The sequence below is a fragment of the Eptesicus fuscus genome, chromosome 5 (genome assembly GCF_027574615.1).
Source record: "Eptesicus fuscus isolate TK198812 chromosome 5, DD_ASM_mEF_20220401, whole genome shotgun sequence".
Classification (NCBI taxonomy): Eukaryota; Metazoa; Chordata; class Mammalia; order Chiroptera; family Vespertilionidae; genus Eptesicus; species Eptesicus fuscus.
The window spans coordinates 1,022,846-1,041,429 of NC_072477.1; the positions used below are offsets into that span (position 1 = coordinate 1,022,846).

The 18,584-nt window shown below is 71.8% G+C and overlaps 1 protein-coding gene across 1 annotated transcript in view; it reads right to left on the reverse strand.

Moving 5' to 3' along the window:
- The window catches only part of KIF26A (kinesin family member 26A), a 31,267-nt gene extending 14,154 nt beyond the window's left edge, over positions 1 to 17,113 (reverse strand). Inside the window, exons 1-4 of the mRNA XM_054715424.1 lie at positions 17,072 to 17,113; positions 16,508 to 16,753; positions 6,715 to 7,146; positions 756 to 946 (exon numbers count right to left, since the gene is read on the reverse strand). Coding sequence (XP_054571399.1) covers positions 756 to 946; positions 6,715 to 7,146; positions 16,508 to 16,753; positions 17,072 to 17,113 — 911 coding nt within the window. The remainder of the gene's footprint in view (positions 1 to 755; positions 947 to 6,714; positions 7,147 to 16,507; positions 16,754 to 17,071) is intronic.
- Positions 17,114 to 18,584: the final 1,471 nt, after the last annotated feature.

An 18,584-nucleotide genomic window follows, 5' to 3' on the forward strand; every position in this document is an offset into this window, starting at 1 on the left:
AAGGTCAGCGGCAGCCTCGCTGGGCTCCAGACAAAAGGCGGCGTGTGGCTCCGGGGGCCAGAGGTCTGTAATGAGCCAGTGCAGCCCCCGAACCCGGGACCTCCGGCCGGTCCACTCCCTCTCCAGAGGGTCTCGGCGCGGCTCCCGGCCACCTCGGCCTCACCGACCGCGGCCGCCCACGGCCAGGGCAGACTAGCGGGGAGCGACACGCGCAGCTGCGGGCCTGTCCCCGCACCCGCAGGGTCCCAGCCCCCATCTCAGGGCGGCAGGCCCTGCGCCCCCAAAACACCCTCATCACCCACCCGCCCACCCACCCCAATGAGGCCATGCAGCCCCCTGGCCCCCAATAAGGCACCAGCCCCGCCGCCATGCGTGACTCATGGCCCAGTTCATCAGCGCGCGGGGCTGCTCCTGGGACGGCCCTCGCTGGGCTCCTCACCGCCACCCGCCCCGCAAGCCGCAGGGCAAAAGCTGGCCCCCCGCCTCCCAGCGCCCCCCCCCCCCGGGCTCACGCAGCGCCCCCGCCAGGCAGGCCTCCCCCGCTGGCCTCCCAGGACACAGCCAGCCCTGGGCTCCCGTGGCCCCCACACACCGGGGCCCGCGCCTCGGACAGACAGGGACCCCCGGCTCCTGGCTGTGGGGCTGGACCTCCGGGACCCTCCCTGCTCACCCCAACCTCCTGCCTGTCACCCTCGGGCCCTGTTCCACCCCCACTCCCCACCCCGTTCCCATCCAAGCGGCCCCGCGCCCCGTACCTGACGAAGAAGGAGGCAGCGGCCGACGCGCCTGCGGAGCCCGCGGCCGGGGTGCCCGGGGCCGGGGAGACCAGGGCTGTGGTGCAGGCGGCCCCGCGGCCCCACATCCTTGACACGCCATCAGGGCCCCCGGAGGGAGGGCCATCTCGGACCGTGTCCGCCACCGCCACCGCGGCCACCGCCGCTTCCGCCTGCAGGAGAGAGAGGCCCGTGAGGGAGGACGCCGCGGCGCGGGCACCTGCCACCCCAGCCCGGCAGCCCCGGCCCCGCACAGGCCCTGCCGGCTCAGGGCGCCGGGCGCTCCGCCCCAGGGAGGGGAAGGTGCCCGCCTGGGGCCCGGCTCCGCCGCCCCTCCTCCATCGAGTCCCAGGAGCGCGTGGCCGCGGCGGCCAGGACAGAGGGACAGGCCCCGCGCCCCGCACCCCGGGCTGTCCATCTGGGGGCACCCAGACGCGTCATTAGGGGAGACGCTGCGATAAATATTTGTCACGAGCGCTAATTGCCCCGCGGATGGTAATGTATGAGGTTCCGTGCCTGAAATACTACCCTGGCATTTCCCGCTAATTAGCTAAAATAAATCCCAGGGAGGCGGACAGCCTCGTAATGAGGCACAAATGTGATTACGTGCTCGGGGGACGGCGCCAGCCACCTGGAGGCCCCGCCGCGCTGCGTCTCGGGCACATGGCGGTCCCGGCCCCCAGGCCCCGCGCGGCCACGCCCAGCCAGCCCGCTGCCCGTGCCACAGCCCGGGCTGCCCTGTGGGGACCTGGCAGGGACGCCTGGGTGAGAACTCAGGTGGCACCAGGCTCTGGAGGGTCTGCCCAGTGACACAGCCAGAGGCCGGGGGGGGGGGGGTGCACTTCAGCAGAATAAGACACACAGGCCAGGAGGAATGTTCTGGAAGGAGATCCTGCCCCCTCAGGGCGGCACCGCTCCTCGCCGTGGGGGAGGGCCTCACCCCACCCAGCCCGGGGTCGGCATGGCTTCCAAACCGCTCTCGGGACGCAGAGAAAACACCACCCAGGAAGCTCCCAGGAGCCCCCGCCCCAGGCGGACGGAAGCCAGGCACCCCATCTGGCCCGGCACCGCCGCTCCTCCAGGGCCTCTGAAGGTCGGCAGCAGAGACGGGCTCACCGGGCAGCCCAGGCCCTCACCGGGCGGGCACTGCGCCTGCATGCCGGGCCCTGCCACCGACCTCGCCTCCGCCTAGCGGGCAGGGGCTCCCTGCCTCCCCCAGAGCCCGGCCCTCCCCCCTCCAGGCCATTCCCCGCGCCCGCCCAGTGCCCTGCCCGCCTCCCCGAGCCTGGGACCTCTCCTCAGCTCCCCACCGTCTGTCTACCCAGCTCGTCAGCCCTCCCTCTCCCGTTCTCCCCACTTTCACGGGCACCTAGAGCACGCTGGGCAGGAGGCCCGAGAGGTGCCGGCACCCTGCCTGGCACAGAGTAGGGTCCCATGAACCTGTCCTCCCAGAGAGAACAAGACACACCCAGCCCACGCCAGAGGGAAATGGGGCTGCGGGGGCAGAGCGGGCACAGCTAACGGGAACGTTCCGGAAGGAGGGAGAGCCAGGCCCCGGCCTGGGCACGAGAACCGGGAGCCGAGTTCCTTCATCACTCAGCATGTGCTCTCGGCCCCCGCCTGGGGGGCGGGGGGGGTGCAGACAGTCTGAGGGCTACGTCACGCTGGTGTCACCACCGGGGCCTGCGCTGCTCAGGGCAGAGCTGGCTGAACTGAGACCCATCGCGGCCGGGGCCCTGGTACCCACACTGGCTCCCACCGGCCCCAGGAGAGGGGCCCACACCCGCAGCCCAGGCCCGGCGGGTCATGTTCAATGGGGTGCCCCGAGGGCAGGGTGGAGGGAGGGCCGCACCCCGCCCTCCAGTCCCCAAGCCCCCACCGGGCGGGCCCAGCCATGCCACCGGCTCATGCGGGCACCTCCGCCTCCCGCCGGCGAAGTGCAGGCCACCCGGCGTGCCTGCCGCGGCTGAGCCCCCACACTGACCTGTCTCGGGCGTCCCGCATGCCTCGGCTCCGCTGTCCCGCGAGCTGCCGGGACACGGCTCCGGCCACTGGGACAGCCGCTGCCGCCTCCTGCCAGAAGCAGACCCGGGCGTGCCAAAAGAAGCCGGGGGGGGGGGGGGATGGAGGGAAGACCACAACACAGGGAGGAGACGGAGGGGAGCGGTGGGCAGGGGGCCGAACAGAAAACGTGATGGAGGCACCAGGGCAGCAACGAAAGAAAAGCGAGAGGAGAGCGGAGAGCGTGAGGCCGTGTCCGGAGGGGCCTGCCCAGCAGAGGGTCCTGCCGCGGCCACGCCAGGTCTCCGGGGGTGCCCACAGGGGATGCTGAGGTTCCACGGAACACGGTTTGAGAAACACCATGCTAAGCCATTTCCTAGGGACCCTCTAGGCCTGAAGTCCACGTGGGTCTGATTCTGGCCTGAGAAGGGCAGCGGGCACCCGTCCACACCTCCGGGGGTACTTCGGGCCGGGAGCGGGGAGCGGAGGGGCGGGGCCTAAGGGGCAGCCAGGGGGACCTCGCAGCCACAGAATCAGCCCTGCACAGGGCAGGGGTGGCATCGCTCAGGGGGCGTCTGCCAGGCACCGGGGCCCCAGAGGGGCAGCCCCGGCTGCTCCCTCAAAGCTCCGCCTGGTCACCCAGAGGGCCCCCAGCTGGGACGGCCCCGCAGGCGGCCTCCTCCCGCCCGTCACAGAGCAGCCCTGCTGCAGCCTCACAGGGGAGGGGACCTCCTGTCCACCCTCACTCCACGGTGGGTAAACTGAGGCCCGGACTGGGGCACCAGCAATGGGTCACATTAGAGAGGCAGGCCAGAACCCACACAAAGCTCCATCCACACCCCACCATCCCAGCCACGGCCCTGAGGATGGTGGGCACCCGCCAGGGACCCCGCCAGGGCTCACCGCGAGGCAGGGACGCAAGCAGGCTGGCATGGGGTGCAGCAGGAGGGACGCCCCAAGCCTGTGCCCCCCAACCTCGGAGGGTAAAGGAAAACCCTGCCTCCTCCTGGGCCTCCACCAAAATGACCTCCCCTCCCACCCGCAGTCAAAGCCGCATGCAGCACCTCCTCCAGGGAGCCCTCCACCGTCCCCATCCGGGCCCGGCCTCCACCGGCCCAGGCCCATGGCCGGCCAGAAACCCTCCGCTCCTGGTCCTCCCGGGACGGTGAGCCCTGGGACCCCGGGCAGGGCCTGACCTGCGCCCATGGGACTCGGAAGGTCCCGCTGGCCTGGCCCCGGCAGCAGCCACCCACGTGTCCCTCGCCCCACCCTGCGGGGCGACCTCTAGCCTCTGGGGGCCGGAGGCCAAAGCTTATCCCGGCACCTGGCTGTCAGTGAGCGCAGGTCCTGGCAGCATCTGCCCGGCACGCTGTTGGCACGGGGACACGCACCGCAGTCCACAGCGTGTCCCGGGGCAGCGGGCTGGGCAGGGCGCCAGGGGTGGCCCATGGCCACTGGCCGCACTCTCAGGGCAGCTGTGCGGGCGACAGGCACCGGACGCCTGGGAGACAGCCAGGAGCCTCGCCAGACACTCGCGGAACGCCCGGAAAGGGCCGAACTCTGCGCCGCCGACACGGACGCGGCTGCGGTCTGACTAAGGCTGAGGGCTGCCTCACCTGGACGTGGCTCCCCAGATGGCCACGCCCACAGCAGGACCCCCAGCGGCCACAGGGCAGGCTCCTGGCCACAGAACCCAGAATGCCCTGGGCCCTCGGAGCTCTGGGTCCCACCCCCAAAGACCACCCCTCCGGCCAGGGCCGGCGCCTCCTCCAGCCCCCCTGCCCCTCCTGCCCCTGCTCTCCCTACCCTGGACCAGGTGGGCCACAGATGGGCCCCCACCGGCCCAGACCCCCGTGTGCCCCGTGTGCCGGGCCCTGTCGGGGACTCACAGCACGTCCCCCGAAGTGTTTGTGCTACTGCCCAGTCCCAGGGCCACCGCTAATGACCGCTGCCCCGGTTCAGGGGAAATTACCTCGTCTGAGTCCTCAAGTCCTATTTACGGCTCTAATAATCTCCCCATCGACCGCAGGGCTGTCTCCTAATTATAAATCCATTCCCCCCACCGGAGGCGATCGATGCACCCATAAGCGATCAGGGGCCGTAAATGCCCACGTCTCTTGGGGCACAGACCGTCACGGGCAGGGCCGCCCGGCGGGGGCCAGTGACCCCACCCGGGCACGGACTCCGGCTACACCAACCCCGCCCCCCCACTGCAGCTCACGACCCCCCTCTGCCCCGGGTGCCCCGAGAGCAACCCCCAAGCCCTTTCCACGGGGCTCCCTCCCCAGGTGAGGAGCCCCCCGACTATTCCCAGGGGCCTCCACGGTCCCCACCACACCTTGCACTGGGCCACCATCTCCGACACCTCCCTCTGGGCCCAGATCAACGCCACCTCCTCCAGGAAGCTCTCCGAGCTGCTTCCCCACCTTGGCGCTGCTGCCGGCACATCCGGCCCGAGCAACCCAGCTCCCAGGCCAGGAGGCACCCGGATGCGGTGGGCTGGCCTCCCGCTGCCGGCCTCGCCCGGCAGAATAAGGGGAGGAGAGGAAGCTGCCATGCCGGGCCCTGGGCGCATCGTCCCAGCGGAGACTGGTTCGGGTCCCGTTCTCCCCAGAGCTGTCCATGCCCCGTCCCCAAGCCACCAGGAGCCGGGCCAGGACGGCAGCGGCATGGGGCCAAGGCCTCCCACCCACGCTGACGTGCAACATTCACCCCCATCCCGCTGCCCTCAGAGGGGCCGGAGCCGGGGGGGGGGGCAGGGCACTGAGACTGGACGCTGGGCCTGCCCTGTGTGCCCCGCAGCCCCGCCGGGCACAGAGGCTGCCCGTCGCTCCGCCTCAGAGACACTTGCTGGGCAGGCCTGTGGGCGGCCTGTAGGTCTGAGAAGCAGGGAGCGATGTTCCCACAGCCACGCCTCTGCCCCGGGGCTGTGGGGCGGGCGGCCCACAGCGGGGCGCCCCCATGTCCCTGCTCACAGCTGTGCAGCCCATGCCCCGCACCCTCCCCTCCCCCAGCCCAGTCCCCGGGGAAGGCCCATGCCTCACCCTCCAGGAGGGACTCCAGCCTCCCCTGGCCGCTCCCTCTGCGTGGAGAAGCCCTACCCTGGACACGGCATGTTCTCCCCTCAGCCCACCTCTCCTGACCCCACATGGCACCCCTTCTCCTGGGAAACCGGGGACCCAGAGGACAGCCGGGAGAAGCCCGCCAGCAAAGCGCCGTGGCCCGTGGGAACGCGCGGCGCCTGCTCCCGCCCCCCCAGGTGGCTGCATCTCGGACTGCGGGGCTGACCCCGGTCAGGGCCCTCCCTGGGAACGCCCGACCCAGGTGCGTGGCCCCACGGCCCCACGGGTACAGGGCTGGTTCCAAGGCCAAGCCCCTGCTGCGGGGACCGCCTGGTGGCCAGCGCGGGGGTCGAGGGACAGGCATCTGCCGCCGACTGAAAAGAGGAGGCTCCTGAGAACAGGCCCTGTGGGCAGCGGCCCAGACCTCCCTGCACCCCAGCTCACGTCCCCTGTCCGTGGGGCAGGTCTGGGTCCCCCCGGCCACGCCCCTGGGGGCAGCCTGGCCTGGCAGGAGAGCTCAGAGAGGGGGGGACCACTGGGGACCCTCCTCATGTGGAAATGTTCGCCCCGCCCCCAACCCCCGAGGATAAAGAGCTGACCTCGTCCCAGGAGTCCACGGGGCCCTTCCACCAGCCCACAGTGCCACCACCCAACCCCCCAGGCTGGCGCTGTGTGGACGCAACGCCCCGGGGGCACGAGAGGCCGCCGCCCACCGTGACCTGGCGGGCAGACTTGTGGCCTCAGGACTGGCCTGGGGCCGCCTCCATGCCCACAGCCCAGCACGGCCGGTGAGGTGTGGACACGGCCCCCGGAGGGAACCCGGCTCGAACCCCCTGCCTGGCGGTGCCAGGGCCGCAGCCACCCGCCAGGGCACTCACCAGGCAGGACGGGGGCAGGAGGCTGTTGACCCTGGAGACGCTCCACACGCCCTCCAGGCACTGCTGAGCCTGGATGGTGACGGTGCTCAGCGCCCCGCCCAGGCCGGCAGGCGCCACCGACACCTGGACGCTGGGCCCCGCGGGCCAGGCCAGCCCCTTCCTCCTGTCGGGCGCCCCTCGGCCCGGCGGCCTCCCGGCCGGGCCCGCCACCGCCGGTCCATCCCTCGGGCCGGTCATGGGGCCGGGGCCCCCGTGCGGGGCGTCGAGGTCCTCCCGGCCGGCAGGTGCCTGCAGCAGCCGCAGGGCCTCCCGCGTGAGCTGGTTCAGGTGGGTGGCGCAGACGGCGCAGCGGCGCTCGGCCTCTGGGTGGCACGATGGCAGGGCCCCGGGCACCGGGAGCTTGTCGAGCAGCAGAGCAGAGAGGCAAGGGTCCTGGGGAAGAAGGGACAGTGGTCAGAGCCCAGCGCCAGGCCCCGCCCGCTCCGCCCGCCCCGCCGCGCCTCATCCACAACCGACTAACCAGCCCCGGACGGTTTCACCTGCACCCGCCCTGCAGGAAAGCAATTACAGGCCCAGGTGCCCGGCACGGCCCACCCGCCCGCCGCCCCTACCGGGCGCGCTCACGCTAACGAGGCATCTGCGTGTCCCCGACCACCAGGCCACGAGCAGCCAAGGCCACGCGGCTGAGGAGCAGCCCGGAGGCTGCAGAGCGGGGCGGACGCCACCGGCCCTGGGCCGTCCACGGGTCAGCACCCAGGGCCCCGGTGCGAAGCCCGTCGATTCCAGAGCCACAGCGGCTTCCCTGGTCCAACCGGGCGCGGCGGGCCTGGCGCCTGGACACCCTCTCCCTGCCTCTGCGAAGGCCCCGGCCCGTCGGGGTCGGGAGGAAGGTGAAATGGGGCCGGCGCCGATGTCCCTGCGGATCCTCAGCAGTGAGCCGGGCAGCCCGGCCGTCAGTGCCAGCCGGCAGCGAGGCGGGAGGCAAGGCTCAGGCCCACCCAGGGGCCGTGCTGACTGGTGGCTGCCCCTGCCCTCTGGGGGTGGGGGTGGGGGCGGGGACACGACACACAGGTCTCCCTAACTTCCGAGCCTGGAGTCAGAGAGGGCGAGCCGAGCGGAGGCCCCTGCCTAGCCCGGAGGTCAGAGAGGCTTCCTGGAGGAAGTGCCACCTCTGACAGGACGATCCTCACTGGAGGGCCCACCCCTGCGCCTCCACTCCCCACCCGACTCTACTCACCACCTCCCAGGACAGCCCTGCAGGGGTCGGGGTCGGGGTCTGAGCCCCTTCCCCGAGGGCTGAGCTCCGACCACAGGGGCCTGGCCGGGGCAGACCCTCGACGGAGCCTCGGCCCAGCCGGACACGGCCTCGCGCACCCAGACCTCCCAGTGCTGACCCAGCAGGCGGATCCCGAATGCGGGCCCGTCTCCCAGTCAGCCAGCTGGCCGCCTCGTGGCCCGCACCCCGGGCCCCTGGCCCGGACCCCTGCCCCGCGCCCCCACCGCAGACCAGGGCCGCCCTGCCTCCCTGGCCACAGGCACCCTGCTCACCACTGGCCACACCCCCAAGCGATGGCCTGTGAGCCCAGCTGCCCTGCTGGCCACAGAAGGGACCAGGGCCCCCTAAACACAACCCCCTCGGAGCCTGACCTGTGGCGGCCCTGCCCGTGTCCACGGTGCCTGGGAAGCTCACACGCGTGACAGTGGGAGCAGCTGGCCTTGCTGTGAGGAGGCACCCCTCTGCACCTACGTCCCAGGACCACCCACACCCCAGGCAGCGGCAGCCACGGCGCTGTCCCCGCACACCCGGCAGGCAGGTGGGAGGAAGGGTGACCCGGCCACGCCTGGTCCCGTGGCCTGACCTGGTCCCGCGGAGGCCTGGACGGCTGGGCCGGGCGGCGGGAGGGCCGGGCGGCGGGAGGGCCGGAGCCTCTAGTGACCCTCCCTGCAGCCGGCCGGCCTGGGGAGAGGCAGGAGGGGGACAGGAGCCCTGCGGGGGGCGGGGGGCGGGGGGGGGGGCGGGGGCATGGAAACGGCTCGGGCCACAGATGGAATCCAGACGCCGGCACGCCCCCCATTTCCCAGGTCCTGGCTCTGATTACTCTGGTTTTTCCACTCAGCAGGAGGCCACGCATGGTGGCGGGTGAGGGGAAGGAAGTGCCTGCTAGAGCCATTAACCCGACTTGAAAGGCGGCCCAGCCCCTGCCCGCCGGCCCCACAGCCATTGTTCTAGGGCCTCTGCCTGTCTTAGGGACCTCAGACCCCTAGGGGAGCCCTAGCCCCCCTCCATGGGCTACCAGGAGGAGGCAGGACGGGGGCGGCTGACCCGGGCACCCACCGCAGGCAGGCAGGCACAGGCGGGAGAGGCGACAGGAAGCCAAAGCAGCACACCCACCCCGCCCCAGCCCCCACCCTGCCCCCCGCCCTGCCCCCACCCAGCCCCCCCCCCCGCCCTGCCCCCAGCTGTGTCGTGAGGAATTCAGACAGCAGCTGTCAGGAGGCCCCGCCCACTCAGGCCTGGGCACTAATCAAAGGCCCTGGAGAGTGGGGAGCACCCGTCACAGAAAGACAAACCCGGGGCAGCCTGGTCACCTGCTCAGCCCGGGTCCCCCCCACCCCGCCCTGCTCCCACCAGCCCTTCCCTGACAGCCTCAGGCACGGGGGGGTCGGAGGGGGGCCATGATCAAAGCCCAGCCCAGCCCCGTCTCAGGGCCCCCTCCCGGTTGCAGAGCTGGGCTGCAGAGCTGGGCCCGGAGCAGGGGCCAGCTCTCCCGCCTTTGTCTCAGGTCACACAGAGGCCCCGGGAGAGACCTGCCTGGGGCGACCATGTGAGCCCCACCCTGAGCCTCCCGCCAGGCAGCGCCCCACAGGGTGGGCCCATCCCCCATCCCCCATCCCCCATCCCCCCAGGGAGCCCGGCACCTCCAGAAAGACAGTCATCACCCCGCTGCAAAATATGACTTTTCATCTCCTCCTTGTGACCTGATTAAACAGGCATTTTACTTGCATTTGAAAACGTTTTTCTTAATTTGATTCAATTTAGCATCGTTCACCCCTACCCCTCCCGCCCCCCCCCCCGGGCGTTACGGAGCCTCCCCCTTCAAAATGGCTTTGCACTCCAGCCCGTTTCTGGGTCTCTAAGTTGCTCTAATCCCTCCATCTTCCCAGCTGGGCCCAGAGGCTCCTCGCAGCCCCCCCCCCCCCCCGGGAGCTGGGCAGGAGCTGACCACACCCCACTGAGGCCACCAAGAGGGATGGGAGGGGTCTGCTCCCCCACTCAGAGAAGCCCCGAGACCTCAGGGCTGTGAGACAGCCCTCTCCAAGTCCTCATCACCCCGTCTTTAGAAAGGGGGCCCCAGAACCCAGAGGGAGGGCCCCTGGGAGGGCAAACTGACCAGGTGCCCAGCCGGAGGAGTGCCCGAGCCCAGGGTCCCCTCCCCGGGTGGGGGTGAGCCTGCAGGTGTGGGTGAGCTTGGGTCCAAGCTAGGGTCCTCCCCGGGAGCCCCTCTGCCTTACCCCCTCCCCCCAGCACAGCCCCTGCCTCCCCTCCCCCCGAGCACAGCCCCTGCCTCCCCCCACAGCACAGACCCTGCCTCCCCTCCCCCCCAGCACAGCCCCTGCCTCCTCTCCCCCCCAGCACAGCCCCTGGCTCTCCTCCCCCCGAGCACAGACCCTGCCTCTCCCCTCCCCCCCAACACAGCCCCTGCCTCCCCTCCCCCCCCCCCCCCAGCACAGTGAGCAGAGCCAGCAGTGACCCCGCAGCGGCCGCTGCTTGCTGCTTCCGGAGTTGACAACAGGTCCAGGAAGGGACCCCTGCCCCGGGCCAGGCCCCGCCCCTGACTCTGCTGTCCAGGACGGAGGACATTCCGATGTCGCGTGCAGCCTGGCTGGACGGGGGCAGGTCAGGGGTCAGGGCTCAGTTTTCCAGCTGGAAACCGCCAGCCTGTGGCCGGCCTCTGGGCGGCCCCGGCTCCTCCCTCCCACCGGGCATCTCACCGAGGGCCCACCTCCCAGCCGAGGCCCTGCCGCCCGAGGCCAGTTCCCCGGGACCCAGAGACCCAGAGCGGCCCCCCTGCCCACAGCCAGGCTCCCTGTGCCACAGCCCAGCCCCCTCGGCCTGAAGTCCTGAGGCCCGGGGCTGACCCAGGCTCCCTCTCTGCCAGGGGGAGGGGGGCAGGGGGCACCGCCCAGCCCACCCAGCACTGACCAGCACCGTCCCCACGGCCCTGTGCCAGCCAGCCGGCCGCTCGGGGCACACACTAGGGCATTGAGGCCCCTCTCCTCAATGGGGTCCCCTGTCCTCTGCCCCATGCACTGAAGGGCCCGGAGCTGAAGGCCAGAGCACAGGCCAGCCTTCGCGGGTGGGGGAGGGGTGGCAGGGAGGTGGCCTCCTCGGGACCCCGCCGCTCAGGGAAGGGGCTCGGCACGTTTCGGGGCCTGGACTCACCCAGACTCCCTCCAGCCAGCACCGTGGGTGCGGGGTGTGGGCCTGACCCTCATCTGAACATGGCAACAGCAGACTCCCTCCGCCAGGGCCGGGCACCACCCTGCAGGCAGTCCTCAGCAATCACCCACCGCCAGGCTCCCCCCAGGCTCCCACCCCCCCTGCGTTGGCGGGATCGAGCCCCTCAGAGTGCCGGGCGCCCGCCTCCAGACACCCACCCCACTGGGAACTGCCCTACTTGCTGGCTGCCACGAGCATGCCCCCTTGACAGATCGGGGTTCAGAGAGGCTAAGACACTTGGCTCAGGCCACACAGCCGAGTTGGAGCTCAAAGTGTGGGAGGCACAGGAAGGGATGGGGCCAAGGAGTGGGGCCCCAGGGACAAGCCCAGGAGGGGCTGGGCTGAGCCAAGGGCGGCCATGGGGGCGGGGACTGGCCGACGCCCCCTGGTTTGGACAGGCCCAGGGTATGGGGATGGCGGGGGGCCAGGAGCCAGTGCTGGGCTGTGGCCCGGCACCCAGGGGGCGGGGAGGGCCATCCTGCAGCCCACACCCCTGAGCTGGGCACGAGGCAGGGCCAGTGCCTGGCACGCTCCGCCTGGAAACGCGGGTCAGGGGTGAACGCACGCAGCGCTGTAAGGCCATCATCTGAGACCGGACACGGCGGGCGTGGGGCGGCCTGGCGCTGGGCGAGCAACACCACGAATCCGCCAGCCCCGGCGCCTGGCTCAGCCGCTCCCCCCCACACACAGCCTGGGGTGCTGCCAGGGGGCCTCCCACAGAGCACCAGGCACCTCGAATGCGGGGTCCCCCAGCCACAACACGTGACCCAGAAGTGAGAGTGCCCCTAACGGGGGCAGTCAGTCCACGGACCTGCTCACAGGAGGAGGCTGAGACCCCGGAGGCAGCGGCAGTGCCGGTGGCGGGGGGGGGGGGGGGGGGGGGGGGGGGGGGGTAGTGCGCGGGGGGAGATGGCCCAGCCCCACTCCGTCCAGGAGAGTCTCGCAGCTGGGAGTTCACCGGCAGGGAGGGAGGGAGGGAGGGAGGGAGGGAGGGAGGGAGGCCCGGAGCGCAGAGCTTGGGGGGGACAAGGAGGGCCGGCCTGGGCACCCGGCCGCTGCCACTGGGACCCTGACCAGGGACGACCCAGCACCGGCTCCCACTCCCCTCCCCCCCATGGAGGCGACACTCACGGTGCCCACACCCTCCGCACAGAACCTGCGGCGGCTCCCAGGAGACGCAGCACGGACCGAAGACAGGACCCGCGGCCACAGCCACATCAGCACCAACAGGAGGGACCGGCTCTCCCGGACAGTGAGACAGGGCCGGTGGCTGGTGGGAGCTGGAGAGCTGTGAGCCTCCTGGCAGGCAAAGGAAAATGGAAACTAGACTCTCCTTGCTATTTAAGAAAAGACCCAGCTCGCCCTGGCTGGTTGCTCAGTGGTTAGAGCGTCGGCGGGTCTCAGGGTCCATTCCTGGCCCAGGGCACGTACCCCGGTTGCAGGCTCAATCCCTGGCCCGTCGGGATGGGATGCGTGTGGGAGACAATCAATCTGTGTCTCTCTCTCTCTCTCTGTTTCTCTCTCCCTCTCTCTGTCCCCTCCTCCCTCCCCTGCACTCTCCCCAAAAAATCAATGGAAATAAAATCCCCAAACCCCCAGGCCAGGCTCTGAGCAGCCTGAGGTTCAGGGGTGACCTCCCTCCCTGAACCCCCTCCCCTCAGCAGAGGGACAGCCAGGCCAGTCACAGCCCAGGTCCCTGCTCAGCCCCACCTCCGACGGCAGCTGGCTCCTCGGCCAAGAACCGCAGCTCCTGGCAGCGCCCGCCTGGCGCTCCCGAGGCCCCACCTCCGCCCTGGCTGAGGCCCAGAGGGCACCCCCACGGCCCTCACCCCGAGACCCGGAAGCAGCCACAAGACGAGGGGAGCACAGGAGCCCGTCGCTCCATCCCTGGACAAGGTGGGTCCCCAGGGACATGGAGGCCCAGCTGGAGAGGGGCCGGCTGAGGTCACACAGCGAGGAAGCCAGGCCTGGCCAGCCGCCCTCTCCCCTGCCAGGTCCGTCCCCGAGTGGCCTGGGAGCCCGGAGTCCCGCAGACGGCTCCCTTCTCGGCTGAGTCACCCCGTCCCCTGCCAGCTGGGAGCCTGCCGGCAGCCCCAGGGGTGCCGCCCCTTCACACCTCCGGCTGCTCCGGAGCCGCCAGCACCTGGCTCCGCGGGTGCCCGCCCTGGAGCCCGAAGGCAGGCCCTGCAGCCCCGGCTCCGGGTGGTCCCAGGAGCTGGTGCAGCTCAGGCCAAACAGCCGGGGGTGGGGCGGGGACGCTGACCCTGCCCGGCAGCACACGGCCAACGCCAGCTGGGCTCCGCCGCCCCTGCCCACCCAGGGCCACCGCCATCAGAGGACAGACCCAGGACCCCCCACCCCCACCCGCCACACCCCCGTGAAATCTGCAGTGGGCGCGTGGACACGGGCGGGAAGCCTCCCGGGGAACGGACAGCTGCTGGACCGCCGTCCCCAGGCCAGGCCCAGAGCCGGGAGGAGGGGCTCTGGCTTCCAGCCCCAGGGCCGGGGCAGGTCAGCGAGCACCTCGGGGCCAGACCCTGCTGGGGGAGGGGGAGGGAGGTCTGCAAGCGCTAAATGAGAATTGATCGCTTTGCCCAGGGGGGCGCTAATCAATGCAGCACCTGTATTGACACCTCGCGCGTCAGATGTCGCTTCACGGGGCTCCAGCGGAGGGGCACCTCTGCCGCTTCCCTCACGGCCCATCTCGGTGGCAGCCGGACCAGATCCCCGCCAGGACCCCGCCCCCACGGCTGCCAGGAGCAGGCTGCGGCCTCGGTGGGCTGGGGAGAGGGCTGGCTGGCCCCGCTGCCCTGGGGTGAACTCAGCAGGCGCAGGGGGAAGGGCCTGGCCACTCACCGTCCCGCAAACGTGGCGGGTGACCGGCCCCGCGCTGCCCTGCACTCGGGCACAGTCCACGCCGTGGCCGAAGAGGGGGGCGGGGCTGAGGAAGGCCGAGGCGGGGGGCGGCCTCCTGAGGAGGCTGGGTTGGGCTGGAGCGGGGAGCCTGGATGCATGTGGGGGGCCCAGACCTCTGTGCTGTGAAGTCAAAGAGAGGCGGTCAGCAGGGCCTGAGTCCCCTGCCGCGGTCAGCTGCCACGGGACGGAGGGGTCAGCTGCCACGGTCAGCTGCCACGGGACAAGGCAGGCACAGGGCGGAGGGCACAGGCCAGCACAGGAGACGAAGGCTTTACACCCCCAGGCCCACCCGCCCACCCCGCCCCCAAAGACCCGTCACAGACCCTCCAGCCGCATCAGCAGGGCTGGGTGTGCAGCCGCCTGCACTGGGCCCCGCCCGGTGGACGCCCTGTGTCCTGGGTACAGAGAGGGAAGCGGAGGCCCAGGGTCTCGGCACACCTGCCCAGCGCCCACAGCAGGGACCTGTGAGCTGGCAGGAGGGTGGGCGGGGGCCATGGGGTCTACCCCAGACCAGTCTGGGCCTCACAGGCCGCCCAGTGGCGGGAGCCCGGACCCAGCGAGCTAACAGGCCCCTGTGGGCTGAGCGCGGCCTCATGAAGTCACCTCCTGAGGAGACGCGCGCAAGCCCCGAGGGAAACGCCTAGAAGCAGGCCTGTGCGCTGGCTCACCCTGCCCGCCGCCGGCCCGCCCGCCCCAACCAGCAGCAGCAGCTGCCTGTGCGCCGGTCCATCCGGACACGCCTCCCGCCTTCCCTGAGGGAAGCCCCGGGCAGGCTGGCCGGGCTGCAGGCTGCAGGTCAGCCGGGACAGGGGAGTCAGGGTCCACAGGACAGGGACACTCGCCAAGGCCCGGGGTTGCAGGCCCAGCCCCCACGCCCCGTGGTCCAGGCGCCTCCGCCCCCCATGGCCCTGTCCCATCCTCTCTAGACGAACGGCGGACAAGGGGCCTTCCCTCCCCGGCACAGCGCCCGACAGGGCGGACAGCACTCCCAGCCCAGCCCTGGGGCTGCCCAGCGGACACAGGACACAGGGGAGGGGCTGCAGAGCAGGAACAAAGCCTGGGGCCCTGGTCTGCCCAGTGAGCGGGTGAGCGGGCCACTGGGCGCCAGAGGAGACAGGGGGCAGGGTGAACCCACCTGGCGCTGGGGCGAACCAGTGTCGGAGGCCTAACTCAGGAGAGGCCGGGGAGGTGGAGGGGGGAGGGCTGGGGCCTCGCTGATGAGCTGTCTGCAGAAAGGGACCACCAGCCCCCCTCCCCCCAGGGACCCTGGGATTGACCAGTGACTGGTGTGACCTGCAGCTCTCTCCACAGACCCCCACCCGCCTTGGACCAGCTGGCCCCATGCCCAGGGCCACCAGGCAAAGCCGGCTCCGGCAGAAAGCCCCTCCTCCGGCCTCTCTCCCGGAGCTCCGGAGCAGACAGGCCCCAGGAGTCTGTCTTGAACGCGCCCTCCGAGGGCCTGGGGTCCGCCAGTTCCTTTCAACCCGGCTCAGCCATCTGGGCGCAGCGCTTGGCACGGCGTCACCCTCGTCACAGCGGAGGGGGAGTCCAGCCCCACCCCAGGACGGGCCGCGGGTCCCCTCCCACCCCCCCCCACAGAGAGCGCCCAGGGCAGGAACCAGACTCACGCCCCCCCCCCCTGCCCTAGACGGGGACACCCAGGGGACACACGAGAGAACGCGAGGGACTCCAGGAGCCGGGGTCCCGCCCCACTCCCGCCGGGGCCTCCGGGAACTATATTTAGGTTCAGTGGGGCCTCTGCCGCCTTCCCAGGCTGAAGGTCCCGGAAGGGCTTCCTCTGTAGACCCCCACCTTCCCCGCCGCCAACTTCCAGGGGCATTGTTCCTCGAACAATGGTCCCCGCTCCTTCCAAGGCCCGGGCCAGCCCATCGGCTGCAGGGTGCCCCCCACCCCCCACCCAAACACCTTGGCAGCTGGGACCGAAGCCTGGGGAAGCCAGGGGCCCAGCCACTCAATTCCCAGACGGGTGGCCGCTGCCTAGGGGGCAGAGCGTCCCACACACAATTCTCATCCATGGGGCTAGGAGGGGGCAGGCGGGGGGGGGGGGCCCTCTCCTTCCAAGCCCTCCTGCCCCAGGTGTACAACTTCCAGACACCGGACGGAGGCCCCGGGGCGCCCAGGGCACCATCACACCGGTAACCCCGCGCCGCTGGCAGGGCAGGAGCTGCCCGGCCTGGGTGGAGTCCCTGCCCTCGCCCTCCCTCCCCTCCCCCTCCCCAACTGACCCCGGCTCCAGCTGCAGCAACGCCCACCCGCCCCCTCCAACCCCACCCCCAACTCCTACACCTGGTTGCAGACGGGGAAACTGAGGCCCCAGAGAAGGGACTGGCCAAAACCACGGGCAAGGTCACCTACCCGGAGGGGCGTCCCGGGCCCGCCGACCAGCCTCCAGGCCTGTCGCTTGAGCTCGGCGAGCTTCGCGTGGCAGTGGCGGCACCAGGCAGCTCCGCCGGCCGAGTGGCCCTGCTCGGCGCCTGCCCCGGCGCCCTCGGGCGCAGGGCGGCTGCCGCACGGGTCCTGCTCGGGCCCGGCGGGCCGCCTCTTGCAGGGGGGCAGGTCCACGGGCTGCAGCGGCTCCCGGGCCGGGCCAGCCTCGACCACCTGCGGGAAGGGAGTGCGGAAGGGGACCGTGAGCCCAGGCCGCTGCGGCAGGACCCCGCCGCCCAGCAGCCGGGCCCCCACCAGCCCCGCCAGTGACACCCTCGACAGAGTTAGGAGCGCTGGGCGCGGACCAGCCGCCCACACAGGAGGTCCGGAGGGGTGCTCCCGGCAGGAGGCCCCGCGGCCCCTGCGCCCCCTCCAGGCCCAGCCCCTACCGGGCGCCCCGCACCCCGCGACCATCTCCAGCGTCTAGAACTCTGTGCCGGGGTGCCCTCCGGCCCCGTCGCCGGTCTCCCGCTCGGGCCCGGCCGCGCGTACCGCGGGGTGCGCCGCGCACAGGGGGGCGCCGCGGCTGCCCATGGCCCCGACGCAGGAAGGGCCGCGCGGCTACGTGACCCGGCCCGGGGGCGCCCCCATGGTCCCGCCCGCCGCTCCGAAGTTGGCGGCGCGGGCGGTAGAGTGGCGGGGAGCGCGCGCAGGCGGCGGGAGCGCGGGCGGGAGGCGGGAGGCGGGAGGCGGGCCGGGGGCGGGGCCCGGGCCGGGGGCGGGGCGCGGGGAGGGCTGCCCCGCCCCCCCTGCCCTCCGCTGGGCGGTGGGGAGCGGAGGGGACCCTGCCCCGCCGCGCGCCCCTCCCACTCCAAGGACCCCAACTAGTTGGGCGAGTCCCGGGCCCGGGGAGGGGCGCCGGGGCCGCTCTCAGACTCGCGGGACGCGCCCGCACATGCGCCTTCCTGCTCTTTCGCCGGGACACGGGGGTCTGCGAGTCTCCGCGGAGGCACAACGCACCCCTCACTTTGCCCGCGCGAAACTGCGGCCCCGGCCCGGAAGGTCGTGCCCAGAGTCACCCAGGAGGTGGGACGAGGAAGGGGCCGAATCCGGGCCCCAGAGTCCCAGTCGCTTCCTCCTGCAAAGCCGGTGCACGTCGCGTGTCGCCGGCCACGCGCGGGTGAGTGACTCCGCGGTGTGCGCCTCGGCACGTGCAATGCCCCTGGCAAGGTCCCGTGTCTCGGCGGGTCTGCGAGCGGCACGCGTGTCTTTGCAGCCGCGCGTGTGCCAGAAGGTCGGTGTGCGAGCTGTGCGCCCGGGAAGCGGGAGGCGGCGGCGCGGCTGGCCCCGGGCTGTGCGCGGGACCTGTTGTCAGCCGGCCCGGCAGATGGGAGCTGAGCTCCGGAATTAATTGCCTGTTTGTCTCCGGCTGGGAGGTCTCCCTCCCCCTCCCCCGTCTCCGGCGACCAGTTGCTCGCGCTCCAGCTCAGCCCTCGGAGTGGCCGCTATCCGAGGCGGCGGGAGGTCCTGGTCCCCGTTCCGGGTCAGCCCGAAACCAGGGTCAGGCTGGGCGGGCGGGGATGCCCGCCTTCCCGTGACGCGAGCGACCCCTGCTGGCCGCCGGAGCCTGGAGAGGGACCTGGCGCCGCTGCTCCGGGGCGCGGAGGCGCTCCCCGGGGCCCAGGGGCTGTGGTCCAGGCTGAGACCGCGGCCCGCGGCTCCCCGCGCGCACAGAGAGACCCACGCACACGTTAGCGGCGCCCCCGCCTCTCCTGCGCCCCTCAAAGCTGCCTTCTTCATTGCGTCTCACCCACCACCCCTTTCCCTGGAAAGTGCTCCCCACCCGCGCACGCACTCTCCCCAAAGAGAGGCCGATCGTCTCCCCCTGGCGTTCCGAGTTGTTTCCGACCTGTACGTGGCGGGAGTGGGGCGGGGGGTAATGTGGGAGGGGCTCCCCACTCTCACACCGAGTGAGGTCCCACAGCCGCCCGTCCCCTAACACCCAGCCCGAGGGCCAGAAGCTCGGTGTCAGCACAGCCTCGCTGAGGACAGCAGGCGTCAGCCC